Here is a 25,127-nt window from a genome sequence, read left to right on the forward strand (position 1 = left end):
TGTTGCTGAAATATGTCCATAAAAACAGCAGAGGCTCGAAATTTTTGGCCGAATTTTTAAGGGCGCGCTTGTTTGTTAAGACTATGTATGGTAGCTGAGCCGTCAGCTACCACGCATCATAGCTGAATGAGCAAAGCCAAGATGGGGGTATCGGCAATGCCGAGGTGCCTCTCGCTCTTTTTTTTAAAAAAAAAAAATAGAAAAATATATAGTATGAATATGAGTACCTGTGGAAATAGAGCTTTTCAGCTCTCTTATCCTTGCTCATTGGTCTGATTGAAAACGAAACAAGCTAAGCGCCTGAGAGTGTTTTCAGCTTTCAGCTTGTACGGTGCGCCACTACATGCACGCTGAGTTCTCTACCTACCTACAAAACGCTCTTATCGCCGCCCAATTTCGCGTATATTGTTCTAAAGCCCTGAAAATACAGTAGATTAAACAACTCAATAATCACTTCTAAGCCGTTAGCTTACTGCTACCAACTATTGAAATCTAACTCCTCGTGGGTGAGGTAGCGGGTAACCTTTGTAACCGTTATGCCGCTTTCGCTGTGGCATTCGTTAGAGTCCAATAGCCCGCATCTACATCTTTTTCTGCCTACTGGCTCAATATGGAGATAATCTAAATACATTCTTAACTTTTTGTCAGATAAAAACTACGGATAGCCATGATCAGAGCGACAAGCGATAGCATGTCGAGAAGCAAGATCGGCCTATGAGGTCCGTTAAATCAGCTAAGCATGTCCACTGAACACAGCGCCCAAAGAAGTTACAAAGTTGTTTCGTTGTTTAACTTTACGTACTAAGAGTTTCAAAATTGAGGGATATCTTTAGACAACCCGCTTTTCTCGAAGATCCAATAGTCTTGGTCTCTACAGACCGCAAGCGGAGAGACTCAACAGCGAACACGGAATGAAACTACGAAGATAGCTAAAGAGGGCGCGTTCTTGAAAGGCTATGCTATCTCATACAAATTGTTCGATATCACGTCTTTTGAAACTCTACATAATCTTCCATCTCCTATCGCAGCTAACAGATCAAGGCTGGGTGTGACTCCGGATTAATTTGAAGTCACAAGAGACACAGCATTACTAATTGCCAAAGCAACTGGCTGCTTCTACACCGCAATTAGAACTGTTACGTGACTTTTTGTAATTAATAATGTCTTTTAAAACAATCTAGATTTCTATAGGCAGTATTGTACTTGAACTTCAGCCTCTCGATTGGTGGCTTTAAAGCGATCTTCACTGAACGTCTACGATATAATAAATGATTAGTGAATGCCATAGACTTGTAGTAGAGACGCGTGTATCTTCGAGATTGAGGTACACGCCAGGTCTCATTTGGAAGAGAGGAATGTCAAGTACAGGTACATGTGTGTCTTTTTTAATTACTCAACATTGCTGAATAAACCAGAACTGTAGAATGAAAAGGCCGAATTTGGCAATAATTTGTATGAGTTGAAATGCTGATCAGTAATCGTCAAAAAAGCTTTCAATGCTTCAATTTCTAGTAGCACGTTGCTCTATGATAGTATTGGAGACACATATATATTTGCGCGTATGCCTCCGTGTAAATACAATACAAAATTTGTACATCATTCGAAATTATCAAGCTCCTCTCTTTATCTACAAACCCTCCACATAATTCATCATGGCCTCACAACACGTCTCCAAGGTATTTGTTATTGGAGGTACGGGAGTTCAAGGATTTCCTATTGTTAAAGCACTTGTTCGTGATAAGAAGTATCAAGTTCGAGTATTGACTCGAGATACGACATCTGACCGTGCTAAAAAGCTTCTCGCTCTCGGCAATGTGGAACTGCTCCAAGGGGCGCTGACAAACGAGGAAACTCTTCGTAACGGCTTCAGGGGCTATGATGGAGCGTTTGTCAATATTGACGGCTTTAACACCGGAGAGAAGGCTGAAATGTTTTGGGCTATTCGCGCGTACGAGATTGCCATTGAAGAGGGCATCAAATTCTTCGTGTATGGCAGCATTCCCTACGCACTCAAGCAAGGTGGCTACGACTCCAAGTTCAACGCTGGGCATATGAACGGAAAAGGAAGAATCGGACAGTGGATCTTGTCCCAGAATGCCGACAATAAAGATAGAATGGGTGCAAGCCTCTTTACAGTTGGTCCATACATGGACATGACCGTTCACTTTGCAACCCCCATGGTCCCCACGGTCGAAGAGGGCGTTGTTACCTGGCGCGTGCCACTTGGTGATGGCCTGATGCCTATGGGCTGTCTCGAAGATTGCGGCCACTACGTCCGTTGGCAATTCGACAACCCAGAGCGTGCCAATGGTATGGATCTCATAACCGCAATTGCACCAACTGGCTTCAACGAACTGGCGTCTGCATTTGAGCGTGTTACCGGTCACCAAGCACAGTATATTGATGTATCGTTGGATGAGTACTGGAAGAGTGGAGCGATGTCTCGGATTGCTCACCTGCCAGCGGGCTTGGATGCTGATCCAAAAGACCCAAGCACCATGACGGTCAAACAGAATTTCACGGGATTCTGGAATGCTTTCAAACATAACCTGTGGAAGGTTGACTATGACCTTCTCGACGAGATACACCCAAACAGGATCAGGAGCGCAGAGGAATGGTTCCGTCTGCAGGACAAGGCAAAGCAGGCTTATGGGGAACAAGGTCTTTGGGAGATGGTGCAGCCCGAAAATACGACGCCGCTTTTCACGCGAGTGAGGATTGGAAAAAACTGAAAGATTTGCAATCAATAGCAACAGCGATTAGTAACTAGTAAATAGTATATACTCTTGTCTATTTCCAAGGTTATACTCTACGCCACTCGTGCAGTACCTACCATTCGTTGGGCTTACGTCGATCTCATGACTTGCAATGAGTATCGCCTAAGACGTTTATTAATATGGGCTTCAGTCTACATAATATAAAAAACTATATAATGGCAGGCTGAGGACTTTTTTTTCCTATTATTCCCCTTTTACGTTGCCTTTGTGTTCGCATAAATATGCCTATAATCGATCAGTACAAAGTGTCCAAGCAGGTGGGTAGCGCAGCATTAGCACCTTTTCTATCACTAATTCGAGTATACAGATTCAGTAGCCTGGCTTTTCTTCTTTGTTTCCACAACTTATATCTATCTGGCGGTCTAGAGAACATTGCTACGAGGATGAGTAGGCGGCTTCTACAGAGCGCCAATAACGCTCTATTGAGGCAGTACTTGGACGGGAGGCGAGAGAAGCCACGGTGACTCTGGATCGGCTAATGCTGAAGATGGGCATCCTACTTTCAGCTCCAGTGTTTGGGAACGTGCACCTGTACTGATGTGCTTTCGGAACAAGAATGGTGTGCGACCTTACTCCCTAATTTGAGCCAGATGTTTTGTGGCCGAGATAATAGAGCAAACTTATAAAGGCAAAAGCTTTATCAACATGCACACTCAGCAAGGAACAACCTTTGGAATTTCTCCCTTGACAGTCTTAGACCAAATTGCTGAGTTGAAAGATGACAATCGGACCTTTATACCCCTCATAGGCTCCATGGCATGATACTCTTCTTTGGCGTACTATGTTCGTGCATTGGAAAATTCTCAAATTGGAGCCATATCATTACTACATCAACAAATTGCAAACAGGGTTTTATCGACTCAGCTCATTGTGAGTTGGCTAAAAAAAGACAACCAATGTTAGCCTCGGTGCTACATGCAAAGGTGTTTCGATTATGGGGCAGTTGTTGGTTGGCATATTAATCCAAGATAGGTCTCGTTTTGATTCCAAAATTCCCTAAGAAAATTTGCCAATAATAGCTAGCTAGCTTAGCCGTCCTCGAACATTAGCTACTCAATACAGTTCATAGTATACACTCAAACAAAGGATAGATGCAAGTTAAAGTTGTAGACTAGGTCTATTTCTATTTCTAACTTCTTTCTTACGCCTCGAATATTAGCAGCTAGCACTGAAGGAGCAATTGATATTCCATCTTATTTACCTCAAATAATGTCTGCTTATGTGTTTGACTCGTGAATGTGGATCTACGCCGTGTATAAGCGCTAGCAGGTCAATCAAAGTCTTAGCATTCATCTATTTTAAGCTTATTACTTAATCTTAAATGCCTTTGTACTGCTCTGTGAACCGCCGAATCCATATTCAGAGTAACACTGCATTGCATGTGTAAGTAGATATCTAAGAAACTGAGAGAATTAAAGATTCCACAGTTGTTGCTGACAACGGGCGCAGTGTACAGCACGCGCTGGTGTTAACGGGCGTCTTTCATGCAAGATACGGATTTTGGTATGGCATTGACGTTTGGGGTGGCATATTTGACGAAGCCACCCATTGGTTACTTCTATAATCTGTTGATATAAATACACTTCATACGCTTCTTTCTTTTTGAGGTACAACAGCCATAATCATCATATTACCATCTCAGACTAATAAGCATCCCATAACTGAACAACAGTGAGTACTTCATTACGATAAGAAGAACGTATCTAACATAATTACAGCCGATATAATGAAGATCTTTTATCTTGCGATTCTTTCGACTTCTCTTAGCTTTGCACAAGCCAAAGATTGTAATGGAAGTCCATCGTCACCATGCGTCATGTTCGGCGAAGGAGAGTTCATGGATCACAACTACGTCCCCACTTGCGGGGGCAACTGTTTTGTTTATCCTTTCAATGCTATCCGAGCATCTGGAACCATTTCTAGATCCACTCGCTGTCATGCATACTCCGATTATAATTGCCAGAATCAGATTTTAGACACTGGTGATCAGTGGTTTACCTTCGGAGATACCTTTTCGAACTTTGGCCAAGCACAAAGCATGATATGCTATTTTGGTTGCTAGTTCTAGATCTACTACGTTATTTATACGAGATTGAACACAACTTATTATACATTCATAAGCAACTGTCATAGCCAATCACGCCATACTACAGAAGGGAGCAGTATCGCGTGCTGTCGGAAGGGTGGAAGGATGTCGGTCCATTCACAGTTGATGCAACGCATGTATTACTGTATCAGGGTTCAGATGGACATGGCTGATGGAGAATTTAAAGCAATCAAATTGATAGTTGGCAAGTCAAGATGTCATTTTAGTAACACCTAGGTCTCTACTAGGTTTCTAAAACAGTCATTTAAAAATGGTACAGATATTTGTTATATCCCTTCCTGCAAACTTGATCCCCATTTTACCGGGAGCAGTCTAACCTAGCTCTGCGTAATGACATACGATACAATTACGTATGCACGTAGCTTTATTGCAACGCCATTATTCTATTACTTTGCGTACCCCATACCCTCACTACAAAGGTGATCCCTCCCAGCCATACGCATTAAATAATTGGAATGTCCAGTCACGATTCCGAGAATCGGTGACAGTTGTAGATTGACTACGAAGCTAAAAGGTCATCGTAGCCTAACAGGGGCCTATTCAACGCAACCCCAGATGCGTCTTTGGGCACAGTGACAGAGCACCAGAACGTTAGGGACAGCTCCCAGCAAAAGCTTTTACATATCTAGGGGGGCTAATTGATGATAACGACAATAGTGGCCCCTGAGGAAAGGCTTGTCTGAACGAGCCGCAATGAGTTGCACACCGCGCCCCAACAAGATGTGAGTGGCAAGTTGTCAGTAATAAGATGACACGAGATATTTCAAGAATCTTTAACCCAGGTGGGAAAACTACAAATTGCATTTACCAGTTATGCAGAGCAGCAATTCGCAGTAACGTTTCCCTTGTTTCCGTAGAGCTCATAATTCAATCTCTTACCCATCTTATGGTAGGCTCATAAATACATCCAGCATTTTTGGATAGTTTGGTGTACCCAGTCCCGTAATTGGGTCCCAGCCTTCTGCAGCCTCGAATGCCACAGAGTCACATATCGATGTGTTCCCCTTTGTCACTTCATTAAATATCTGCGGGTTCTCATAAAGCACTGGATTCACAAAGCCCACTGTCGATTTTCCCACTGACAGCCTTTCATCGTTGATACGGTTGATCAAAGCTGCAAAAATTGGCGCCGATGCGCTGGTTCCACCTTGAGACACTACTTGTGATTCATTGCTGAAGACACTAAGAACATTCCATCCCAGGGCGGCGACATCGGGGAAACCGCGGCCCTGGCTATTGAAACGCTTAGGATCGAGGTCTTTATGGTTGTTCAGGTAATTTTGAACAGCCTTATCTTGATAAGCAGGGCGAGAGTAGTTCCAGGAAAAGCCGCCAGCAGAAGCAAACCAGCCAACATTTAAGCCAACTTCCTCAAGACCAGGGAGGAGTTGCGTAGCACCAACAGTAAGGAGGTATGGGCAGCTACAGAAATTCAGCAGTTAGCGCACAAAATATAAATTTTTTCTGTTATGTCAGAAGCTGCTCACTTTGCAGGGTATTGCGAGACGGCGTGGTAAAAGTCAATATGTTCAGGATCAGAGGCGTTCGTTGAGGCCGAGCCATGGTCTCCTGTAGATGAAACAATCGTAGTTCCCATGAGCGATAGTTTCATAAACCTAAACACATAGAATGCATGAATATGCCGCTTCCAAACCATTAGAGAAAATCTTCAAAAAGGCTTACTCGTTGCATTGTCTATGCATATAATTATATGGGAGCATTTGTTCGTTCCACCCATATGACAGGGAAAATACATTCGATCTTTTGGCTGTTCCACATTGGGGAGATCCTCTGTACCAACCGGGAGGAAGTCCCCCATCTGGATTGCTGGGATCCTGGTGATTGTCGGGATACGTTGGATCGATTTCGGGGTCGTTTCCTGTCTCCCCAAATGCTGTATAGTTACAATATGCCTATGATATCTGGTCAGTGTAGTCCTCAGTTCAAGGGGCTCTGAACTCGTAAGCAGCTGTGAATAAATGGAAAATGCACCTACGCCGTCAATGGCATTCAGCCAGCTCTGAAACATCCCCAAGTACGTTAGTTGCCCAAAGGTAGTGTAGTAGTCGTCATCAACTTGATACACTTTATATTCTGGGGGTAAATCAATGGCAATGCCATGTCGATATCAAGGTCTGCTTCGCCGTTATCGGCAGCCGGATCAAAATGGGTTACAGAGATGTCAATGGTAATGTTTGAAAGTGTGACTTCTGGCGGAATATCTGTGTAGTTGGCTAGGAATGACTTGAATGCAGTTGGGCTATACCAGGATCCAATTTCGAATATGCCTAGAGAATTTCCAGGAGCTTTCTTGTCTCCCTTGGGCACATTGTAAATATGTTGTATGCAGGCTGGTGTGATGAGGTCCAAGTCATCACACGGATCAGCAGTTGCACGCTTGTCGAGGACATACCGTGTGACGATTTGATCCTCTGTACGCATATCTCGCTTCGTGGATCTCTTCTTCATACTCCCAGCAAGAGCGACGCCAGGGTAAACGAAGTCAATATGTCGCGCAAGATGGCTAGGTACCTTGTATCTTTTCGCATTGGTAGTCATTTCCTTGTACCAAGAATCGCTGTGGTAGAAAAACGTACTCATCACAAGCAACAGTACTATGAGACTCCAATCCATGCTCGAACACGTGGTACTCAGTTTGAAGCAGTTCTTCTGCCTCTTGGACTGTGGCGTCGAAATGAATCCACTCGTATCCCAATGAATGGTTGATTCTGTCTTCAGAAATACCCGAGCCTATGAGCCATCCTCTAATCGCTTCAATCGAATCATGTGTTGGTGAAAACATTTCTGTTATCTGCTCTGCCGTCCAATGTGTGCCATAGTTCTCTAAATTAGGGTCTGACAAATCCATGAGAAGATCGTGACCTTGATCCAAATTGCGTTGGCTCAGGCCGATCCGCAGAGGAATAACATCGTGTGGCTCGAGGCGACTGCGTCTCTCCCAATGACGATGGCTATGGATATTACGCCGTTCGTGAGTGACGTGTGTCGTCGACGGCGCAGCGCCCACGGTGGCTGCTGAAAGCAGAATCAAGGCCGTGGAGGTCAAGAGCATTGTTGTGTTCAGAAAATAATAGGTAGAATTGTTCTCAAACAGGAATTGGCTATTAGCTTATGGTCCGAGACAAACCGAGAAAATTGATCAGGGAGGTTCCTCCATGATATACTTGACAACGTTTTCCAATCTTACAACTTCGTTCTGTCTGTAGCCCGTAGACTTTCAGATGGAAAGATGACAAAGATAGATGTTTACAAGGCTGCATGGCTGACAGCCTGCTTACACATTGAAGACTTCGTATTATTACCAATAGGGACGACTCAGGAGAACATCCTCACAAAACAAATCGTATCTTAGTATATGCAATGCCGTCGTGGTTGTGAATCTGTTCTCATGCAGGGGCGCCAGTGACAGGGAGATGAAACAAACGATTACGTAGCTCCCAGGCACTTGTCTTCTTTTGGCTTTTCAACGCAAGCGGGTGTCAATGTCTTCTCTTTTGAATGGACAGGGCTTAAAGGCATCCGTTTCATTCCAATTGTTTGTAATTAGCCGTGCCGCCGGACATGATGCTCGATTACGTCTGATATTATATTAGTCGGCTTACCTGTTCAAGTCTCAGTAGTATTTTCACCAGTATTTCCTCTTTACAGGAAATGCTGATTACTCTTTGTAATATAATAATTTCATTCTTTTCATATTGTATATGAGTAGGTCAGCCTGGCATTATGGTTCGTCCAAGCTTTCTTGCTTCCTCAAAAGGTAAGCTTTAAATATTTCTCGAAGTCAGTCGACTGTCTTATACCAGCTTGGGCAGAATCAAGTAGTATAATTCATCAGGGCATAAGCATTCAATTGCGAAGAGAGAGAGCCAGTATCGGCATTTTCATGTTGAGAAACAGCTGAGAAAGTGATAGATGGTACAAAGTCAGGGTATTACTCCTGGTAGTGACGTGATACCTCTTTGGTTACAAGCCACTTCAGGACGGCTAAAGAAGATTGATGAGTAAAGGAAAAGAGCAGGGACTGTCATCAATATAATCTTCAGAGGCAACGCTAATTGATATCGTGATTACTAAATTTGCCGCCAAAACTGCCGTATCGCGTAATTGCAGAAAGTTTATTCTTTCAAGAAATGGCGTAGGTGAGAGAATTGTTTACCATCTTCTCTTCCAGCCACTTTCGACTACCCCAGGCGAAGCTCAGTGCATTACTGTGATCGAACTATGGCTGCTCGACGGCATGAGACGAACAGTCTTGATTCTTCATTGAAAAGTTGTTTTCTGTAGTGCCAGCTTCCAGCTTTTCTTATCGCAGTGCCACTGGCTGGTACTGGTCGTATCTTCCGGTTCTTTTTGCTCAGCAAAAGGAGGTCATCGATATGACGGAAAGTAATTTCCAACACTTGTCAAGCCTCATCTGGTGCCTCAAAATTTTGGGGAGAGAGGGACAAGAGATAGCTCAATACTTTTGGCTGATCCAGAACTTGAACTTAAGGCAGTATCAAGATGCCTACAATAGCGAAAGTGTGAAAAGTCAAAGGATCCCTTTGCGCTTGAACCGGCATCTCTCAATTGCTCTTCCCTACTAGATGTATAAGACAAAAGTTTAAAGAAAAAGCAAGACTCAATGATTGTAATGATTGTAAGCATAGGCATGAGTAATAGGAACTAGAAAGCCCTATCGCTTGTGCAATATCTTATGCCTCTTCTTTTATACAAGAGCCTACGGGTAAGCAAAGTGGCGCCCAACTCCAGAGGCCAGTAGGTGGCTGATACTAAAATACATGTAGCCTCATCCTGGAAGTAAGTGTCAGCCTGATGGCTTCGCAGGTTATAAAAGTGAGAACATGAGTGATGTCAGAGTCCTACTATCATGCATGTGTGCACGACGTTTATTAGTATAAAAATGGTGGCAGCCTTAGCTTCGTCTTCAAGTATAGTGGAGGCTTAAAGGCAGCGAACACCCTGGGTAGCACAGGGTTGGTAAACCACCAAATCATGTTGCTCCAGATCTAAATCTTGAGATGTTAAAATGGGAAGACATTCACTCGAGCGAAGTATTTGACGGGACTCTGAACTCTCCACTACCTTGGGTCGTATGTGAATGGCTAGAGCTTTCAGTTTCATGTGGCCTCTCGGAGATACAAAAGGAGGAGAGAGAGTGCACGTTGCTTTCCGGCGATCGCAAGAGTCTCACTCTGTCGTTCAGACATGCTTATACTTAAGAGAAATATATAGTACTTGTCTCCCGCTAATGTATTAATCAAGATAAATGGGTAGATGAGCCACGCAGTTGATCATGACGATTACATATTGCTACATGATAAGAATTGGATTGCATTGCCGCGATCGACAGCTGCTCGGCTATAGAAACTGTTGCTCTGGATATGAGTGTAAACCAATGGTGGGGGTTGCTATTGATGTCGCTAGCGATCGATTGGGATGCCCGTTTCAGGAACAACCTTAGAAGGCTTTATAGCGCATTCGGTAGACCTACTTGGCTCCGGATGGAGACCGTTGCTTTTAATATGGCCATTGAAGCAAGTAGCTAGGTTATCATCAGCTTCAACCGCAATGTTGCCTTTGCTATTAACCCATGTAATTCGGCCTCTTTTCCGCGGAAATGGCATTTTGCCAGACGCGCAAGTCTTCCAATGCGACGATTGGCCCTGAATTTCCACTATTGCGGCTCCATGCATTATCATTTCCAGCGCGACTGAGTCAAGATATAAACCTTCTTTTTCCGCCTGCTTACCGTTCTCTATCTTCTGGATAACAACACACACAGCACTGCCTGTATTCGAGCTCCAACACTACTTGCATTTAGTCTTTTCCAACTTCAGCCACCATCTCATCCACTATTACAATGGCACACTCGATCATCTCTCCTTCAATCCTTTATTATGGAACACCAGTTGTGCTTATCACCTCTGAAAATGAGGATGGGCCGGACAATATTTGTGCCATTTCATCAGTTTTTTGGCTTGGCCACCGTTGCATTCTCGGATTCTCGTCCGAGAGTAAGACGCCACAGAATATCCTCAGAACGGGTCAATGTGTGGTGAATCTCCCAGATGACAGCATGGCTCGCCACATCAACCTACTGGCTACTACAACTGGCTCAAAGGTCGTATCAGCTTCAAAGCTCGAAAGGAACTATCGTTATGTTAGGGATAAATGGACCACGGCTGAACTCACCGCACAACCGTCTGACCTTGTTCGCCCAGCACGAATTCAAGAGTGCCCCGTCCAGATGGAATGCGAGCTAGCTAAAAGCCATACGTTGATGGAAGACTTTCCTGATCTCAAGGGAGTGGTTGTGGCTATTGAGCTCAAGGTTCTCCGAACCCACATTATGGAACACCTTCGAATGCCAGGTCATCCTAATCGAGTTAATCCGGACCGTCTGAGACCAATTTTCATGTGTTTTCAGGAGTTTTACGGGTTTGGGGATGGAAAAGTGTCGGAGAGCACGCTGGGTAAGGTTGATGAAGAGAAATACCGAGGGCTCACGCGGAGTAGCAAAGTTGCGCTTCCCGGAGATGGAGATAAGGAGGAGGTTGAGAAGAAGTGGAGAATTCTTGCAGAATGATGTTGAGTCCCAAGCCTGTATAGCAAGACCAGGTTGAGGATTATTAAAGGGTGAGATTTTTTGTACCTTGTAATGACTTTCAGAGTTTTGGGGCACCAGATATAGATTTGATAAGATGTCCTTCCTCCGCTTCTATTGCTTCTATTTCTTATAATCTAATAGACTTCTTTTGACTTTACTACTTATAGCTTTAACTGTGTTGTGTTTCACTTACAATGTGTCTTTGTTTGCTTCCTTGGCTGGTTGAACAATGAGAACATTATGCTTGAGATGCGAACGCAAGTGGTGTGAAGTAATTTTCAACGTAAGCATATCGAGATAAGGTGAAATTAACATTACACAGCCCCAAATCCAAGATGCCCAAGCTCTACAAATAAAAAACACATGATCTCAATAGGGAATCTTTGATGAAGCTCTAATCCTCCATCCTCACGGTTGGGTAAAAGCTCTCTGTATCTACTATGTACACCAATCATGAATAACGCTTCCAATGTATTTTCGGCCGAGGGGCACTAAGCACAGAACTTCACTGATCCTCCATTCACATCTGTTGAAGCAACTTCAAATAAGCAGTGTGGCTCAAGACTCTGGTAATTACAGGCTTTTATAACAATACATTCGCACGCCGCCAGGCACCAGTTTTGATGTAATTGCGACAAAGTTCAAGCTCAACCTGCCAAAAAAAAAAAAACCAGTATCCACTGACCAAACCAATAGACAGACACCATCCAATTTCACAGCACATATCGCGTCCTCCGGCTTCGTGCAGCTCATGGTGTGCAATACAATACTATCATAAGTAGCTCTTAAAGTATAGACACGCAAAGTAGAGCAAACCGTAAGTCCTGATTCGTTTATAGGCCATACTCTTTCGACCATTTCAGCCGCATACCTGATTACCTAGGTACCTAAACTTAGTCAGGAAAAAAAGTTTCTGCTATGGCTTGTCTGCTTGCCCACCTTCGGCAATCAGATGCCGAGCGAGAGGTTTTGAGCAAGTAGACAGCCACTAGGGCAGTAATTAGCATTGGTTTGCTAACCGTTTATGAATCGTTTTGCTATAAAAAGAGGATAGGATGCGGGCGGTTAGAAGAAGCTAAAGGATATGTCGGGTGCGATGTGCGTTTGGCGCGGGCAGCAACATCACACAATGAGCTTCGTGCGCAGATAAGCAACCTTCCACCACCTCGGATTTCCTTCATCAATCGAACTTCTAGGGGAAGAATGCTTGAAAACACAACTTTCCACATGTGTGCTCGCTAAACATCATACAATCTACTAGGTCGCCATTCAACTCCGTCGCCATTACCACCATGGACATGGGCATGGATATGGGCGGTGACAGCCCGTCGTCTTTACCACTAAATGCAACCGGAGTCGACTTTTCCAACGAGACACAGGCATTCGATTTTCTGCAGGAAATACTCGACGACTCGACTTTGGGCGCCATTGGAAACCAATACGCCCGATACTTCTGGTATGGCGTCGTGGTGGTCATTGGCATTGCCAGTCTCTGCAACATTGCGCAGAGGTCTGTATTATGGATGAGGTGGGTATTTGTGAAGAGAAGCAATGCTTTGACGAAAGTTCTCGGTGTTGACAGGCAGTTGGACTTAGACTCAGAGCAAGCGCGAGAAACCGCTCACGGCCGGCCATGTCTACAAACCTCTTCACTCAAAGCCTCGCGACCGCAGCCGCCCTCCTTCGAGAGCCGAGCTATCTGCAGATCACACCCGCCGCAGCCTCGAGATGGATCAAAGTGCCTCCTCTTGGCCATATATACATCATTGTCGCATACTTCGGCTTTATCCTAGCGCTGGTGTTTATCAACAACAACGTCCCTGGCGCTCAGCACTACCAGGCTCTGGGTATTCGTGCTGGATGGCTCGGAGCGGCGCAGGTACCGCTACTGATACTGACGTCGAGTAAGACGAATCTAATCGGTTTCTTTGCAAATTCATCCGTTGAGCGGCTCAACATTTACCACCGATGGGTCTCTCGCGGCTTGCTGCTGCTGGCAACGCTGCACTTCGGCCTGCAAAGCCACGCCTGGAACATCTACGGGCTGATGGCGATGGAGTGGCAGACTGACGCTTGTCCGCCTACTGGCATGGCAGCGTATGCCATCTTACTGTGGATGAACCTGACATCTCTGGCACCTCTGCGGTTTTTCTCCTACAAAATATTTGTCGTGCAGCATCTGCTCACGTACTTTGGCTTTACGATTGCCATTGTCTATCACCTTTACGGGACCTCGTCGCCTTATTCTACGAATTATATCTATATAAGCATTGCCCTGTATCTGGTTGGACAGCTAATTCGCTTTGTACGGACTGTCGTAGTCAACATTCGACCGAGCAAAGCGACTTTGACAGTGCTTGAAGGCGACGCTACTAAGATCCGGCTCTCCAGCCGACAGATCAAATCATGGGGCGCGGGCTCTTATGTACGTTTATTTATGCCGCGGTTCAACGTCGTCCTTTGGCATCCTGCGACAATACTATCAACCCCATCATCACACGACGGTGATTTAGTATTTATCTTGCGCGCATGTGGTGGCTTCACTCGACGTCTTCTCAAGGCTGCGGAAGCTGGTAGCCATCAGTCTGAGCATTTGGCTCTCATCGACGGACCGTATCCAAGCCCGCACGCCGATTTCGCCTGCTTTGATACACTGTTCCTTATCGCCGGATCGACGGGAGTGACTTTTATCCTGTCTGTTCTTCTCGATATCGCAAGGCGAGCACAAGCGAAGAAACCTCTTCCGCTCCGAACTCTCCACTTCACTTGGGTGATTAAACGCCGTAGCTGGATATCTTGGGTTTCTGAGGAGTTGCAATCAGCATTCAACATACTTCAAGAGGCGGGTATTGAAACCGTATGCAATATCCACATTACATGCGATGACGATATTGCGAATGATGTGTCTGCTGGTGGATGTCAGTGTGGAGATGGCTGTGGATGCTGCAAAGTACAAGAAGAGAAACAAGACGGTGAAATTGATCATCAAACAAGTCATGATAAAGAGAAAGAGGCTGAAGGAAACACGGTGCAATCTTCCAGGTCACAGAGCCGTGGGACTTCAGACGCAGATCTTCCGTACGCCGAGATACAAGTTGGACGGCCTACATTTAGGAATCTATTAGAGAGACGGGTACTTCAGGCTCAGGGCGAGACGGCCGTTGCGGTTTGTGGTCCATTGGGCTTGTCTGTGGCAGTAAGAGCGGCAGTAGTAAAAGTGAGCGATGATTTGGCTGTTGACAAAGGAAGTAAATTGTCCGGAGTTTATTTACATGTCGAGAATTTTGAATAGCTGTAGATGGAGGATAATAATGATAATGCTATGATGACATGCTTTTGTTGCTCGAGTAAATGAAAGAATCCCCATGTAAAGCCATCTTAGTCGGCCTATCCACCGAGTCGCTCAAAGTACAAAGAGAAGAAGTATATAAGTATGTATATAGGTATATAATGGGAAAATTAACCATGTTGATCTCAAATAATCGCCGATTGTCCTTTGCCGAGAGTGGGCTGGTGTTCCTCATGAGTCTCTCCTAGCACAACAGTTTAAACCTGACAATCAATTTCTTCCTCTTTCAATATTGTCCTTTACTATATAGCCTGTGTAGACAAGTAATCTCGTCAAATGTGACTCTTTGAACAAATAATGTGATACAAAGATATCTGGTAAACTACAAAGGATTAATTTTAGCACCAACTTACAAACTACAAGCACAAGTAACAATCTAGTTTCACAGCAAACATCAGGCGGAGTCGAAGAATATTCATTAAGTTGCAAATAAAATGTATACGATCCAGTCATATGATATCAAAACCTTCAAGTGAAGAAATAAGAGTCAGGCCCTTAGGGCAGCCTCCATGAGTACAAATAAGAAGAAATGAGTCAGATCTAAAATAAACCTTTTTATAAAACACCTCCAAACAACCGTCCCCCTCATTAAGAGTCGTATTCATCTGCTTATGCGATAGCGGCCATGGTATTGGGGAGAGCGCCTGCAATGTCTAGTTAGTAATCACATTGCTACTGAAGGAGGATAATTTGGATCAGACTTACCACCCCAGCCACCGTGAGCGCCAACACCCTGGGCAGCGTTCACGGGGAAGCTACCGGGAGCGCACTGGCATGTGCAAGAGCAGCTTCCGTCGGCACCAACGTTGCCCGAGCCAGTGGCGACAGTGCCGGAGCTGGCAGCGGGAGGAGGAGCGGCGGCAGGAGGAGCGGCGGCAGCGGATGTTGAAGCGGGAGGAGCAGCAGGAGGAGGAGCAGGAGCGCCACTTCCACCGGTGATGGGAGTAGCAGAGCCGGTGCCGTTCTGAGCAATGGCCATCTGTTGGAACATGGCCTGGGTCTTAGCGGCAGTAGGGTTGATGGAGAAGACCATTCCCTGACCGCAGTGGCCAGCCTGTCGGCAGTAGAACCCTAGAGAGAAGGTCAGTTTTAGTTCATTCCGGCCGTCATATATCTTGCAAGAGACTTACACAGAGGAGTAGAGACCATAACTTGCATAGCAACCTGGGGAGGGGGGGAGATGGTGTTGTTGGGGTTGGCCTGGAAACCAGAGTCCATACCACCTTCAAGCTTCTTGCAAGGAGTGTTGAAGGCAGACTGGGTGACAGTGTGGTTCTTGGACTGGAACTCGAAAACGACGGTATCGCCAATGGGGATGTTGTCGAGCTGGGGAGGAGAGTAGGCAAGGCCAGCAGCTCCTCCAACCGTGACGGTGTGTGTCGCACCGGGAGCGGCAGCAGTCGATGTCTGTCCTCCGACGGTCACGGTCTGGGTCACGGTAACCTTCTGGTTGATGGTGGTGGTAGCCGCACCGCTACCGGGGTTGACCCAGATGATGACAATCTCGGTGTTTGCGTCGGCGGTGATGCCATTGGCAATAGCAATGGCCTTTGCATCCAAATCGATCTCCTTTCCTCGGGCAACGTTGTCCGGGTAGGCATTCTGGACCTTGGTGGCAATAGCCAGGGGCGCGGTGGCCAAAGCTAACCATGAACCAAACTTCATCTTGACGGTATTGGTAGAATTATTGAAAATCTGACTTTATACTCGTAAAAAAGGGGGCTGTAAACTTGAATCAACCAAGTTTGTATTTTTGTCTTTAAAGGCTGGTATAGCGAGGGCCTGCTCGTGAAGCGAATGGAAATAAAGAAACAGAAAAAAGAGGGAAAAGGACAACTGCCGAAACAATTAGCGATGAGGGAGAAACGAGAAGATGTTTCTTCGACTCGGGGAAGGCTAGACATTATATCCCCCCAAAGGCCATGCCTCGCAGCAACGCCAGTCATGTCTTCCTAATTAGTCCAGGCCCTTGAGCCCCCCCGTTTCTAAGCTAGAAAGCGTTATTCCGGGGCTTAATGCATCCGAATCAGTAGTGCTCCGTCCTTCTTTGCGGATTTGGTGGTTTGCAGGGGTTCAAGGAGAAACCTGTAACAGGATTGTCTCGAGTAGCGTTTGGCGATGTTTTGGCGTGGTCCAGCCACCAACCCCGGTCCAGCGGCTAGGGCCATGCATGAACAGTAAACCGCATGTTTCTTAAGAGGCATAAAGGTAAGTTTGTTGAAGCATTTTTCTTATCTTTGAATCAGCTGCAACTGCCATCGGCTCGCCACGTTCAATCCCTGTATCTCATACTCGGGAAGCAAACTAGTGGACAAGCATGGTGGAAGGCGCCGCAATCTAGACCTGCTGGAGACAGTCCCAAGCATAACTTGGGCATTCATCACGGTTGATTACACGGCATTGGCTTAGTAACTCTCTTCGCAATATCGCGTGCAGTATTAATTTCATGCCGACAGAGTCTTTGCTGCAGGCCAGGAAGCGTCCCTTGGCGAACACGTAAACGTCGGAGTAGAGACAAGCCTGGGCGGCTAGATCAATACCGGAGGCCCCAGGCTTCAAATTACCGCTGAGAATGGTATAGACTAGCAGCCATCAGGGGCTGAAGCCAGAAAATCGTCAAGCACTGGCGGCCCGGCTAGTCACCAAGGGGCCTCAAACAGCTATTGTGGAGGATGAAACACGGCATCCAGATGGGCCGTCGTAGCGCATTTCTCATCCATCACTTGTCGCTTTGGCTGTTCCTGGTCCTAGTCTTGCCAGCTAAGGTTGCCTCACCGGATCTGTCGAAACGCGACCAAGCGATCATCTCCTTCAATTTAACACTTTCTCGCTACCAAACTGACAGCGAGAAAAAAACGTGCAGAGTCTGGAACCTGGAGCCGGGAGCCCAGTAGCGGCAGTGCGTCGCAGGGGTTGGCACAGGGTTCCGCAAAAACAGCAGGAAGAGTAATTAAACGAAAGTCCGGTCACAAATGAAGGGAAGCAAAAGAGAAAAGGAAGAAGAAGAAAAGAAGTGAAGGAAAGAAGACTGCACTGTCGTACTTGTACATGGAATATATCCAATGATCCGCTATTGAAGCAAAAAGCAGTTCCAGGTAATAGTAACATCAAACACATTCGTGTAATTCTAGTGGCCGGTGATCCGGATGCCTTGCAAGTGCAGCCGCGATTTCGCAGTAGTATATGAAACAAAATTTTCAGCAGATAACTGTCAGCTCACAGCGTGTCTGAAATCGGTAGTCTTGGCAGGACGCCCATGCGCCGCGATAAATTAGAACTGCACCGACACTGCTGCTTCCACCGGCGATATGATGAAGACGCGGAGCCTGGAGTCGCTTCGGCCATTGTGCTAGCAGGGGAATAAAACGTGAGCGGTCGCAGGGCTTCCACGCCATTTTCCACCTTTTCAACTGTGGCGCAGCTTTCCTCTCCCCGCGATCAATTTAGTCGAGGCTGATGGGTCCAGCGTAGCTCACTGAGATCCAGGCTGTTGCTGCTGCTGTGCTTGCTGCTGTCCCTCAAATAGGCCGGTGTAATAGCCCGCGTAGTACCAAGACATGAGAAGCTTCTTCAGGTTATCATCGCGCACTGGCAATCGTATCTCGGAAGTTTCCCCATTGTCAGTGCGTCATCTCCAAGGGACATCGGGCGAATGCAAGGGTAGCGCCTTGCACACGTTTACTGACCTGTTCCGAGTATTGCCTGAGACGGGAAGGCGGAGGGTATGGAGTTGAAATTGTGACCGGGCTGCTTGCTGTGCTGTTCAGTCTGCGATGGATGTGAATAAGCTGTAAGTCCCTGAACCCTGAAAATGACAGTCTATTTAGGCAATATCTCGGCACGCACATTATCTGCTGCTGCATTCTTGTTGAGCGGTTCCTCATGCTCTTTTTGTTTCTGCGTAGATGGCTCATTGGCCGATTCTTCTGCTTTGAGAGCCTCAGCTACTCTGCATTTGATGTTAGTGACGATATCGACAACAACTCAGCTAGATGACAAGTGGCAAGACAGACTTGGATGAACCAGCCTCGGCTTGTTCTAAATCTCGAATGCTGCCGCCTTTCGCGTGTATGCTGTGGTATTTCTACTCCCCGTTAAGACGGCGATCTCTCTGAAGTTTGGCTTAGATGAGAGATCTGCTCTACCTTGTATTCCTGCAGAGCCTCGTTCCAGGAGTCAATGAGGAGAGAGTCGTCCCATACTTCTTCGTGCTGAGGATCCGATCCATCAATGTTCATTGCGACGAAAGTGGAGGCCTTTGTTATTGAGGTTGATGGAAGGAATCTTTCCAGACGCAGAAGGGGCAGAGAAGGAGGTTGATCGTCAATTTCTGCCTTGGACAAGAGATCAGAGTTTCTCGTAGTTGAAAATTAAAGTATAGCAGATATCAACCACAAAATATGCAAGGTAAATAGCAATTCGCAATTTTGTTCTGATTGAGATGCTCTACCCTATTGTAAGGTACGAAGCACTACAGTAGGAACCGTTGGCTGTTATCGATAGAGCTTAATGGGCATGGTCGCTGCTAGTGAAATTTAGGCTCACCAATCGCGTGCCTTCAGCGGCCTCACCGCCCTGTAAAAACGGCAGAATCGTAAATTTTCCAGTTATTTTTTTGGAGGCCAATTTGCGACGCCTCGGCCATATTGTATCAAGGTATCATTAAGGCAACACCAAGCAAAATGCCTCGAGAACTTCGCAACCGAAAGGGTAAGACTATCGGCGAATCGATCTTTGCAATTGCTAATTTGTATAGTTGCATCGCCCAAGAATGAAGCTACCAAGTCTGTGGAAAAGGCGACTCCCAAGGGCAAGAGAAAGGGTACGATTGCTGATTTGAATTGAGCTGCTGCGAATTACTTGATTCTAACAAACTCAATAGCAGCCGCCGAAGTAGCTTCACCTGTAGCCGCGAAGAAGCAAAAGGCCAGCAAAAAGCCGGAAGCCGAGGCCAAGCCGGCCAAGTCCCCAAAGCCCAAGGCCAAGGAAGAGAAGAAGGAAGAGTTGAAGGAAAAGAAGAAGGAGAAGAAGGAGGAGAAGAAGGAGGAGAAGAAGGTGGAGAAGGTGGAAGAGAAGGAAGATGTCATCGAAATGGATGACGACTCCGACTCCGAAGGCCAGGAGGGCGAGGACAACCTCCAGGTTCTGGCCGTCAACATTGACCCCGAAGAAGAGAACGCTGTGGCCCAGGAAGAGTTCCAGCCCGGACAGGACGTCGGCAAGATTCCCAAGGTCTCGAAAGACGTCCAGAAATCCATCAAGGCTTCAAAGGAGGAGCCCGGCGTCATCTACATCGGACGGATACCCCACGGTTTCTACGAGTTCGAAATGAAGCAGTACCTGTCTCAGTTCGGCCCCATCTCACGACTCCGCCTATCGCGCAACAAGAAGACCGGTGCCAGCAAGCACTTTGCCTTTGTCGAATTTGCCGAGGCTAGCACGGCCGAGATTGTCGCAAAGACCATGGACAACTATCTTCTTTTCGGACACATTTTGAAGTGCAAGATTCTCTCCAAGGACCAGGTCCACGAGGACTTGTTCAAGGGAGCAAACAGAAGATTCAAGAAGGTTCCATGGAACAAGATGGCCGGCCTGCAGTTGACAAAGCCCCAGACCGAGTCCGCCTGGGAAGCCAAGGTCGCAAGAGAGCGAAACAACCGTGCAAAGAAGGCTGCCAAGCTACAGACACTGGGATACTCTTATGAGGCCCCGGCTCTGAAAGACGTCCCGGCACCCGTACCCGCCGCAATTGAGAATGGAGAGGAGGCCAAGGCAATTGAGGCTGCTCCAGAAGCAGCGGTCGAGGAGGAGAAGGCAGTGGAGGAAGCCGAAGAGGCAGAGGCTGAAGAGAAGCCTTTGACTGCCGCGAAGACAAAAGCTACTCCGGTGAAGAAGGCCGCGGCCAAGCCAAAGACGCCTAGGTCGACCACCAAGGCCAAGAAGGCCAAGGCTTAATTTAGTCGCGTGGATTTGATGTTTTCGCTATGTTTATATATTGGTTTCATACGTGGCAGGTTAATCACGGCGCAGTGGCTCATTAAAAATGTAAGTAGACTCGTTATCTTTAGCACTTATTCTGAGAGGATAAAAATAAAAATTCTACGTGATCACGAAGCATGTCCGCACATAAGCGAACCCGCTGCGCTCATGGGAAATAGAGCAGCAATGGGATTATAAAAGGCGATATGATCTACTTCGCGCAAGGTCGAGAAAAAGCCATGAATATGCGTCTCTTTCAAAAATATTATGGCGAAGATGATTGTAAGATGAGGAAAAGAAAAGAGAAAAAATCGCCGCGAATGTGGAGGACTTGATAAAAATAAACCGCTGACTAAGCACCCGACGGATGCGGCTTTGGGATACGTTACGACAATTCGCACCACAGGTGCCTCGTATTCCGCGATGGACTAATGCTATTTCTTCGTATCTCGGCGAACACCTGTCTTCTGGAAGACGCCTCTCGCGCGCGTGCCGAACTCTTCCAGAACTTTGGGACTCTTTGCTGCGTCTCCATTTTTGGATCACTGTCTCAATTGCACATTCAGGGAGGCGGTTCCGCAGTCGCAGCTCGACTCCAGCCTTGTACGAGTCGTATCCGCCAGCATCGACTAGGCGAATCGGAGTAGACGCCGTAGACGAGCCTGCGAGCTAATTTGCCAATCGCGGCCTTTTTATACGGCAGATCCTCGTACGAGGCCTTTGCGCCAGAATTCGCAACTCGTGCAGAGGCATCGCATGACATCTCTTTGACGGCTGCCTACCATGTCCTCGACCGCGGCCACAGAGCCTAGCCTAACGTCCAGTCCAGGTCAGTGAACTGCTTCCCTTCTATGATGGCGAAGTGGCGGGATTTTGCGTGCTAAAGCCGGCGGATGAGGCAGCGGCAAAGAAGAAGAGCAACAAGAAGAAGAAGAATGCGAACAAGAACAAAGAAGCAGCCCAGCCGAGCAACGGCGATGTCAGGGTCGACAAGGACGAAGTAGACGACGAGCCGGATACTCCAACGACCGCTGTTAGTCTATGTCGAGATTTTAAAGTCCGATAGAGCTTCTATTAACCCACTCCGCCAGGAAATACCGAGTAATGCCGATCACTCAGAAGAACCCAAGACCGAGAGCAATGGGCACGCAGTAGAACCTTCAAATCACGAGCATGCCGAGCCTGCTGTGCAGAACCACGATGGCGATTCCGATACATCAGCGAAACTGGAAGCCATGGGCAAGGAGCGAGAGGCTCTCCGGGTCGAGGTCGAACAATTGCGCAAGCAGCTGGAAAGCATCCAAGAAAATCATCAGACCGAGATCTCGCAGCTACAGTCAGAACTGGAAGACAGCAATGCTGCGAGAGAAACTGCGGAAGAGCAATACCAGACGCTGCTAGGACGAGTCGAGAAGATTAAAGAAACCCTGAGCGACAGGCTTAAGCGCGACAAGGCCGAGCTAGAAGAGGCGAAAGAGCATATTGAAGAGCTTGTCGCGCAAAACGATGAACTCCGAAACTCGGCAGATTCGTCCAGCGGGGAAGTAGCCAAGCTCAAAGAGGAGCTTCAGGATGCGACGCGGGAGCTGACTACTCTGCGCAGTCGCAACAACCTGTCTGCAAACAACTGGGGGAAAGAGAGGGAAGAGCTCATCAAGTCGATCCAGCACCTCAAAGAGGAGATGGAGACGACTTCCAACGCCATGGGCGAATGGGAGGTGATTGCCATGGAAGAGCGTTCTATCAAGGAGAATCTGGGAGATAAAATCAGCGAGCTGGAAGAGGAAATCGCTGGTTTAAGAGAGGGATATGAGGCTGCCAACTCGGAGCGCGACAGCCAGGCGACACTAATCGACAACCTCCAGAACGCTCTGCGAGAGATCCAAGATGCTCGAAAGAAGGAGCTTCGCGATTTGGTGGAGACCAGCGAAGCACAGCTCCAGGAACAGAAGAAATTGGTGCGCGAAGCTGTCGCAAAGGCTACAGAGGCGCAAGAGGCCAAGGACGAGCTTGTAAAAGAGCTCGAGCGCACGTCTCCATTCGAAAAGGAGGTCAAGGAGAAGAACCTTCTCATCGGAAAGCTGCGGCACGAGGCTATTGTGCTCAACGACCACCTCACCAAGGCTCTGCGCTATCTGAAGAAGACGAAGCCGGAAGACAATGTTGATAGGCAAGTACAAGGACTCTGATCAATTGAAGCATTGCTAACATGAATTCTTCACAGACAAGTTGTCACCAACCATCTACTTCATTTCCTTACACTAGACCGAGGCGACGCCAAGCGGTTTCAAGTCTTGCAAGTCATGGCAGGCTATCTCAACTGGACCGACGAGCAGCGGGAACAGGCCGGACTTGCTCGACCAGGAGGTGGAAGCACCTTGCGTCTCCCTCTTTCTCCCTTCCAGCGCACGCCCAGCTCGCCGTCACTCAGTGCCGATATATTCTCGGAGCCCTCATCTGCGAGAGACAGAGAATCCCTGGCTGAGCTTTGGGCTGGCTTCCTAGAGCGTAGTGCACAGGAGGGAACCAGCGACGGGCCGTCAAGAAAAGGCAGCGCAAGCAGTGTCGCCACAGGTGCCGGTGTCACGATAGGGCGTCCGGATTCAAGGTCTTAGTATTGTTAGAAATGATAGATATTCTAGAGCAGAAATAATTTCAACCCTGGCACAATACTTTAGCAATGGCGCCTTGCTTTAATGAAACCTACATAAATATATACATGTATCCAAATTCATCTATTTAGCATGCTAAACCAATCTATTCTTGCTGTCGTAGAACGCCCTGCGTGTATGTTTCTGCATCTCGGGTGATGTTTTGGATATCAATCCTGTTGCTCAAGGCGTCATTCACGCCATCAATGACTTCTCGCTCCTCCATCACTTCTCCCATGAGTCGAACCTCATGCTGCCAGTAGCCTTGCGAGCGAGATCGCAAATCTTCGTCACGCATGATTGTGTTCTTGACAATTCCAGACGCATTCATCTTGCTCTTGGCAGTAACGAGCGCCCTGTTGACAAGCTCAATCCGCTCTGCCGGAGATGGAGGCTGGACAAATGCGCGGTTAGTAGCAGCCAGGTATAACGCAAACGCAACGACAGCATCAAGAGCTGCCAAGGCAACGAATCTATAGTTGCGCATCGTCCAAAAGAAAAAGTCTATATCGCTAAGACGCATCGCTCGTGAGTTCGCTTGATGATTATAAGAGTGCACGAAATACACCTCCAAGCCAGCCAGAACCGCAGACACAATAGTTGCCAGTCCCCGCCACTGAGAGCCATATTTGCCCGTCACCGACGGACTCGTCACGATGGCGAGCGCGGTCAAGTTTGCAATGTGCGGCCACAGGATCGCGGGGAGCGCATAATAGAAGTAGCTCCTCGGCTCGTCAGCGCTGCAGAAGATGCATTCGGCCAGTACTTCCGGACCGAACTGGAAGTACAGAAGGCGGCTTTCCTGGTTGACGAATTTGGACCTCAAGACGTGATCCCATTCAGTATAGACGTTGTTGGGCCGCACGGCTGAGATGCGGTTGAAGAGCACGTCGACGGGTATTTGCAGCCGGCTCTGCGTCTTGGTGAAGACGTTCTCCGGTGAGAAGAAGGGCAATGTTTTGACAGCAAGCAAGAAGGCGAAGAATGAGAGCATAAAAATCGCTATGCGGATGGTCGTTGGAACGGGCTGCACGGAAAGGCCATGTCGTTTGGGAGCGGATCGGACGCTTCGATAGTAGGAGATGGCTTTGGGCAGTAGCATGGGCCCAAAGAAGAGGACAAAGGCACGGATGCTGCGAATATATATTAGCACTGTCGATGATTCAGATTAAGCGAGTTACTTACGAGTCCCAAGAGATGGCCATTGTGAAGACCGCACCGCTTGACAAAAGACAGTGACCGGGGAGAAAGAGCCAGGTGGCCAAGGAAGACGAGGCTGTGAGATTGAAGGCGGCAAGCTGGCGAGGCTGCGAAAAGATGACGGTGTTAACAAATTAAGGTGGGCCTGCCTTTTGTCAGCGAATCAACGCTCGTCTATAATAAGTAACGTCTAGCTCTCGGCTGAGCGCCTAAATAGGTGGTAGTAATTTGCTACCCTAGAAGTTGAGCATTGGGAACAAAACAAGAGAAAGAACTCCTCAGGTACGTTAATTGTACATTTGAATGATACTTTGCAAGATTCAAACACAATAGAGCGCCATATGGTAAATCACATAGTATTATAAAGCCTCGTGTTGATGCCTTAGGTAGTCTTGAGAGTTGCGTTGGAGTGTTCATTGTCGAACGTGGATCT

The 25,127-nt window shown here is 47.1% G+C and overlaps 9 protein-coding genes across 9 annotated transcripts; 5 read left to right on the forward strand and 4 right to left on the reverse strand.

Moving 5' to 3' along the window:
* Positions 1–1,652: 1,652 nt before the first annotated feature.
* Positions 1,653–2,732, forward strand: TGAM01_v205625 (NmrA family protein; the record flags this gene model as incomplete). Its single annotated transcript, XM_018801067.1, has 1 exon — positions 1,653–2,732. One exon carries the CDS (start codon positions 1,653–1,655, stop codon positions 2,730–2,732), a length of 1,080 nt encoding a protein of 359 aa, XP_018665899.1.
* Positions 2,733–5,768: 3,036 nt separating this feature from the next.
* TGAM01_v205626 (hypothetical protein) lies at positions 5,769–6,481 on the reverse strand (the record flags this gene model as incomplete). Its single annotated transcript, XM_018801066.1, has 2 exons — positions 5,769–6,306; positions 6,372–6,481. The coding sequence occupies 2 exons, from the start codon at positions 6,479–6,481 to the stop codon at positions 5,769–5,771; spliced, it is 648 nt and encodes a 215-aa protein (XP_018665898.1).
* Positions 6,482–6,924: 443 nt separating this feature from the next.
* TGAM01_v205627 (hypothetical protein) lies at positions 6,925–7,957 on the reverse strand (the record flags this gene model as incomplete). The annotated part of the gene is made up of 2 exons (XM_018801065.1): positions 6,925–7,423; positions 7,482–7,957. The coding sequence occupies 2 exons, from the start codon at positions 7,955–7,957 to the stop codon at positions 6,925–6,927; spliced, it is 975 nt and encodes a 324-aa protein (XP_018665897.1).
* Positions 7,958–10,768: 2,811 nt separating this feature from the next.
* TGAM01_v205628 (hypothetical protein) lies at positions 10,769–11,494 on the forward strand (the record flags this gene model as incomplete). Its single annotated transcript, XM_018801064.2, has 1 exon — positions 10,769–11,494. The coding sequence occupies one exon, from the start codon at positions 10,769–10,771 to the stop codon at positions 11,492–11,494; it is 726 nt and encodes a 241-aa protein (XP_018665896.1).
* A 1,313-nt stretch (positions 11,495–12,807) lies between these two features.
* Positions 12,808–14,807, forward strand: TGAM01_v205629 (hypothetical protein; the record flags this gene model as incomplete). Its single annotated transcript, XM_024549674.1, has 2 exons — positions 12,808–13,043; positions 13,112–14,807. The coding sequence occupies 2 exons, from the start codon at positions 12,808–12,810 to the stop codon at positions 14,805–14,807; spliced, it is 1,932 nt and encodes a 643-aa protein (XP_024405532.1).
* A 666-nt stretch (positions 14,808–15,473) lies between these two features.
* Positions 15,474–16,529, reverse strand: TGAM01_v205630 (hypothetical protein; the record flags this gene model as incomplete). Its single annotated transcript, XM_018801062.1, has 3 exons — positions 15,474–15,508; positions 15,570–15,935; positions 15,995–16,529. 3 exons carry the CDS (start codon positions 16,527–16,529, stop codon positions 15,474–15,476), a joined length of 936 nt encoding a protein of 311 aa, XP_018665894.1.
* A 3,017-nt stretch (positions 16,530–19,546) lies between these two features.
* Positions 19,547–20,819, forward strand: TGAM01_v205631 (hypothetical protein; the record flags this gene model as incomplete). Its single annotated transcript, XM_018801060.1, has 3 exons — positions 19,547–19,574; positions 19,621–19,686; positions 19,747–20,819. The coding sequence occupies 3 exons, from the start codon at positions 19,547–19,549 to the stop codon at positions 20,817–20,819; spliced, it is 1,167 nt and encodes a 388-aa protein (XP_018665892.1).
* Positions 20,820–21,626: 807 nt separating this feature from the next.
* On the forward strand, positions 21,627–23,458 carry TGAM01_v205632 (hypothetical protein; the record flags this gene model as incomplete). Its single annotated transcript, XM_018801059.1, has 5 exons — positions 21,627–21,672; positions 21,746–21,876; positions 21,935–23,017; positions 23,068–23,074; positions 23,136–23,458. 5 exons carry the CDS (start codon positions 21,627–21,629, stop codon positions 23,456–23,458), a joined length of 1,590 nt encoding a protein of 529 aa, XP_018665891.1.
* Positions 23,459–23,600: 142 nt separating this feature from the next.
* Positions 23,601–24,699, reverse strand: TGAM01_v205633 (hypothetical protein; the record flags this gene model as incomplete). The annotated part of the gene is made up of 2 exons (XM_018801058.1): positions 23,601–24,627; positions 24,680–24,699. The coding sequence occupies 2 exons, from the start codon at positions 24,697–24,699 to the stop codon at positions 23,601–23,603; spliced, it is 1,047 nt and encodes a 348-aa protein (XP_018665890.1).
* Positions 24,700–25,127: the final 428 nt, after the last annotated feature.

Source organism: Trichoderma gamsii (assembly GCF_001481775.2).
Source record: "Trichoderma gamsii strain T6085 chromosome Unknown Scaffold_18.2, whole genome shotgun sequence".
Classification (NCBI taxonomy): Eukaryota; Fungi; Ascomycota; class Sordariomycetes; order Hypocreales; family Hypocreaceae; genus Trichoderma; species Trichoderma gamsii.